A 5,549-nucleotide genomic window follows, 5' to 3' on the forward strand; every position below is an offset into this window, starting at 1 on the left:
CTCCCGAACTCGCCTGCCCACAGAGGCTGCCTGGGCCTTGCCAGACGAGCCCTCATCGAGGCCGTGCCCCCTCCTCTGGGCAGGCTCCCTGCGAGACCCACTGCCAGGGCTGGTTCCCCTCTCCCTCGGAGCCTCTTTGCTCCAACCACTTGAAGTCAGTCACTTTCTTGGGACCCATTCTGGGGAAGGAAAAAAACACATTCCAGAGCCTCCCATTTCCTTTGAACTTCAGGTTCCCACTGGGGGTCACACAGTTCTCACCTCTACTCAGCGGTGTGGCAACTGCCGATCCCACGCAAGAGCCCTCCCTGGGCACAGCCCGAGCTGCGCGGCTCCTGGACTTCCCAGCAGGTATCCCCTTTCTGGAAGCAGCTGGACTAGGTGACAGCCTGCTTGGCAGAAGCCAGCAGCTCAACTGAGACCCATGGGCCAACCATGGCCACCAGCAGGTCCTTGGAGCAAAGGTGACCACAGCAGTGGGGCCAACAGCCAGCAGGTGCAGCCAGAGCTAAGAACCAGCTTTGGCTCAGCAGCAAAGAACTCACAGGAGAAAGCTGAGCCCCCTTCACCACTGAGGGTGGTCTGACCGCCCAGGGACATTCTGAGGACAAGGGAGACGCCCAAAGTGGCCTTCAGGAAGCGCTGGGCTAGTCCTGACAAGGCTTTTTACGTCTCTGTGCAAAAGACCAACCCTTTGCTGCCAGCCTAGAGCTCAGCACCACAGGGCCTCTGCTCTGTGCCAAGTTCTCTAGGTCTCTAACCACCCACCCCAAGGTAGGTGGGTTTTCCCAGGGCCCCGGCACCCTGCAGCCGTGGGATCTCAGCCCTCCACTATCAGGCACAGCTGCCTGCCCCCCGGACCTCCCAGCCTTTGGGAGGTGGCTCTGCTGGTGGACACCAGCGTCAGGCCGGCACCACCCAAGGCCCTGCCAGCCTCTGCTCTCCCCAGCAGTCGGCTCTGACCAGGGGAGGGTCTGGAAGCTACTGGCAAGACCCTGGACCCAGCACTTTCCTCCAAACATTGGGGCCCTAAGCCGCAGGCGGCAGCTCCCCGCAGCTCTGCAGGTCCACACTGCCAGCGTTCTCTGGGCACCAGCTGCTCCTCCGTCCCTTCCAGACCAAGCTCAGTGCCACCAAAGACCAGCAAGCTGGGGATAAGCCCTGCCCAGGGTCCTCAAAGGCAGAGGTTCTGCCATTTTCCTCAAAGGAGGCAGGACAGTCTGAGTGTCCCAAGGGCAGGGAGACCTACTAGAGCCCCCTCGGCTGCTCAGACACCCACCCGGACCCTCACACGCCACGTGGCGCAGGAGCTGACGTAGCTCTAGACGTCAGAAACATCACTCTTCCGTGACAGTTTATTTGGCGCATTAGCATATGGCACAGCCGCGACTCCGAGTTATGTCCCGCCCAGGCAGGGTTCCAGCAGGAAGAGATGGTGCTGGGGGTCACTTCAGGTACCGAGAGTGCAGGGCGTGGGGCAGCCACACGGGCAGCCACACCTGGAGGGGCCAGCGGAAGACACCGACCAGCCCCGACGAGGCGGGACACCCACGCAAGACGAAGGCCAGCTGCACACTGAGCATGGCAGAGACAAAGCCAGGCCGCCACTGGACAGAGATAAGGCCAGAACTTCAGACCAGGTGGCCCCAGCCCAGGCCCAGCAGCACCCCCAGAGTCTGCGCCCCCGCCCAAGCCCACTGGCCTGCCCGGCACTTTTCTAGGACGCAGGCTGGAGGCAGGAACGTTCCTCAGGCTCCTTCAAGTGCAGATGCCCAGACTGGGAGGGCCCCGCAGTGCCCCCTAGCCCCGCGGAAGCACAGGCCCACTATCCCGTCAGCTAGGAGGTGCTCAGAGGCCCGGAGTCTCCACTGCCCACACTAGGCACCCCCCAGCCTGTACGCAGCAAAGCCGTCCGCAGGCCCAAGAAATGGGCCCTCCGGAGCACTGAGGGGAAAGGCCAGTCCTTGGGTTTTGCTACTCAAAACGCCTTGTCCCTGTCTGTGAGCACATTCGCTGGTGTGAAATAAACCCTCTGCTGGCAACGAGGCTCCCTGGTTGTGGGGACAGGTCTCCAGTCTGAGAACCTGACACAAACTCTGGCTGCCAACCCACCTGTTTCCCATGTTCCAAGCGTGAGAGGGGCTTCAACACATGTGGGCCCAGGCTCTAGGGCTGTACAATTCATGGGCCAACGAAGATGGGCCTTCTAATGCAGAATTTAAAAAATTTCAGAGTATAGCTCAGCTCCTTAAGAGACACTGAGGAGGAACGGCGCTGCCAGGCCAGGTACTCGGGACACTCTTCTGATGCTGGCAGGTGCCCCGGTAACCAGGAGCCGGCCAGGTGCGGTGGGGCCAGAAGCACCGCGTCCCTTCCTGGAGCAGGGACCCGAGTCATGGTGGCTGGCGTGGAGCTTCTGGAAAAGGGTAGGCTGTCCCAAGCCTCAAACACCCAGGCCAGGCAGGTGTGGGAGGCCACGCGCCCAGTTCAGGGGTCTGCGTCGGCCGGGGGGCGGCCCTGCAGAACATCGAGGTCCAGCATCACGGGGCCCAGCTGCCCCCTGCGGAAGGTCCGGAGGAAGTCTCGCGCTGCCTCGGGGTAGTTCGGCTGAATGACGTTGACGTCACCTGGGATGGGAGGGTCTGGTGAGGAGGGGCCTTCAGGGTGGGCCCGTACCTCAGGCAGGGAACCCCAAAGGGACCCCAAAGCCGGCTTCAGGGCAGCCCGGGAACCTTACACGTTCAGGAAGAACCTAGAGCTTGAGCCACGTCACCAGGAGCCTCCAGAGGCCAGACAAGTAGCACCACCCAGGGCCAGGACCAGAGCCAGAGCCAGTTTCACCCCCTGGAGCCTGGGCCAAGCTCCTTCCCCTCTAGAACCTTCTGTTCCCCTGCCCCGAGACCCGTTCCCTGAACAGCCATCACATGTCTCTCTCCCTGCCTCTTCTGGGGACGGAGGGGAGTCCCCACCAGGTGTCGGGGTACAGGCCCCCGTGTCTGCAGCCTCACTCACCTGTGCCCGTGAGCACCTTCACCTTCTGCGTCTTCCCCAGCTTCACGGCCACGCACTTCAGCACGCGCTCGATGTCGTCACAGGCGGCGCCCAGGCCGTAGTGCTGCACATACCTGCAGGCAGGGCCCGGTCGGCACTGCAGGCCCAGCACCCACACCGCACCCAGGGCCGGCCCCTCCCGCCTAAAGGCCATGCCTGGCTCCACAAGTGACGGCCAAGTACCACAGGGGGTAACGCCCACCTCAAGCAGTGCGGTGAGGGCACTGGGCCCTATGGGGCAGCTGCAGTCCCAGAGTCCAAAAGCTCTGCCCTGTGTGGCCATGGCCAGAGCCCTTGGCTGCCGTGGGTGACATAATGGCTGTTCACATGCAGCGGGCTGCACCCACCCTGCCCGAGTGCAGGGCAGGCCGCTGCACAGGCTCAGGGACTGGACACTCATCTGCTGCGAAGGACGGCACTCAGCAGATCCCAGGCAGCAGGACACCTGTGCTCTCTCTCCACCTGCTGGAGAGGGGACCGTCTGACCAGCGTTCCTTGCAGCATGGCGACCAGCACGGCTGACCAGGTGCCCACCCTGCTGAGCACCACCCTTGGTCCCCACAGGCACCCTGTGCCCCCACAACGCAGGGTCTGGGCACACAAGCCCAAGGGGAAAGGCCACGCAGAGCAGCAACCGGTGGGACTAGCACTGAACACAAACCTCCCAACCTACGGATGGCGGGGACCTGCCTCAGGCTCCCCCAGAGGACAAGCTCGGCCTCAGGCAGGTGGCTCGTGTGGACCTGCCAACACCCCTGTGGCCCAGGAAACCAAGACAGGAGCCCTAAGAAGCATCAGATCCTGAGTGACACACTGTCCCAAAAGGCATCTAGGAGGCCTGAAGTCTGAGCTCTGAATCAGATCCCCTAAGGGTCCCCTGGTGCTCCCTGTCCTGTCCCCAGTGCTCCCTGTCCTGTCCCCAGTGCTCCCTGTCCCTGGGCACACTCTGTCCCCGGCACTCCCTGGCCCCTGGCACTCCCTGTCCTGTCCCCAGCACTCCATCCCCTGGTGCTCCCTGTCCTGTCCCCAGCACTCCCTGTCCTGTCCCCAGCACTCCTTCCCCTGGTGCTCCCTGTCCTGTCGCCCAGCACTCCCTGTCCTATCCCCAGTGCTCCCTGTCCCTGTCCCTGGGCACACTCTGTCCCCGGCACTCCCTGGCCCCTGGCACTCCCTGTCCTGTCCCCAGCACTCCCTCCCCTGGTGCTCCCTGTCCTATCCCCAGCACTCCCTGTCCTATCCCCAGCACTCCCTGTCCTATCCCCAGTGCTCCCTGTCCCTGTCCCTGGGCACACCCTGTCCCCAGTGCTCCCGAGCAGCCATCCCAGGAGGGAGGAGCAGCCTCCGGACAGCTCTGGCTGACCACACCCCAGACCTGCCAGAGCTCCTGAGAGGACCAGACTGTTTCCAAGTAACTGTCCCAGAACAAAGCTCAAGAATGTCTACAGGAATACACATGTCTATCACCTAACAAGGGAAAAATCAGAATGTACAGCATCCAAGCAAAAGCAATCGGGCCTGCCGAGCAGAAAAATAGACACGCAATGAGAAGAAAAATCAGTCAACTGAAACTGACCCCCACAGACCCAGATGGCAGAATTGGCAGACAAGACGTGAAGCCAGTTAACTGCATCCCGCGTGGTTTTAAAGCAGAGATACGAGAGGTATTTCAGAACGATCCAAACTGAACTTCTAGAGGTGAGACCCATGAGAGACGCCTGGATGGAACGAACGCTCAGACGCTGCAGAAGAAGCGCGAGAACCTGCAGACCCAGCGCAAGGAACCGCGAACGGACGAAGCACCTGGGCTGGGCGGTGCAGGGCAGGCCTGGGCACAAGGCCGGGCGGACAGCAGGGGCAGGAAGACACCTGTAGGAATAAGGGTTCAAAACTGCAAAGCTACAGATCCGAGAAGCTCGATCAACTACAAGCACAAGAAACACAGAGAAAACCGTGCCAAGGCCGACCGCAATCAAACTGCTCAAAAGCAGTGACGAGATCTCAGAAGCAGCAGGGAACAAAGACCAACATGACAGCAAATTTCTCACCAGAAATGACCTAAGTGGAAAAGGAACACGTGGGCAGTACTGAAAAAACGGCAACCTGAAGTTCCGGGCACGGGGAAAATACCTCTCAAAACGAAGGTGAGATAAAGACATCTTCACACAACCAAAAGCTTCAAGAATCCATCACCAGCAGATCTGCATTACGATCAATACTAAAGGAAATCCTGCAGACGTAACAAAAATAAACCTGGAGGAAACCTGGGTCTACACGAAGAAACGAAGTGCACCACCAACAGTAACGATGGGTAAATAAATACACAAGATGCTTTTCTTACGCTTTTTGTCACTTTAAAAGATGATTATATAAACCAAAAATAACAGCACATCTGGAGCTTATACAATTTTTTTTTTGAGACAGAGTCTCACTCTGTTGCCCGGGCTAGAGTGCCATGGCGTCAGCCTAGCTCACAGCAACCTCAGACTCCTGGGCTCAAG

The 5,549-nt window shown here is 60.2% G+C and overlaps 1 protein-coding gene across 1 annotated transcript in view; it reads right to left on the reverse strand.

Annotated features, from left to right (window-relative positions):
• Positions 1–1,317: 1,317 nt before the first annotated feature.
• MTG1 (mitochondrial ribosome-associated GTPase 1) overlaps positions 1,318–5,549 on the reverse strand; it is a 33,222-nt gene continuing 28,990 nt past the window's right edge. The window contains exons 10-11 of the mRNA XM_012660695.1: positions 3,013–3,125; positions 1,318–2,627 (exon numbers count right to left, since the gene is read on the reverse strand). Coding sequence (XP_012516149.1) covers positions 2,488–2,627; positions 3,013–3,125 — 253 coding nt within the window. The 3' untranslated portion in view covers positions 1,318–2,487. The remainder of the gene's footprint in view (positions 2,628–3,012; positions 3,126–5,549) is intronic.

Source organism: Propithecus coquereli, unplaced genomic scaffold (genome assembly GCF_000956105.1).
Source record: "Propithecus coquereli isolate 6110/MARCELLA unplaced genomic scaffold, Pcoq_1.0 Scaffold673, whole genome shotgun sequence".
Lineage (NCBI taxonomy): Eukaryota > Metazoa > Chordata > Mammalia > Primates > Indriidae > Propithecus > Propithecus coquereli.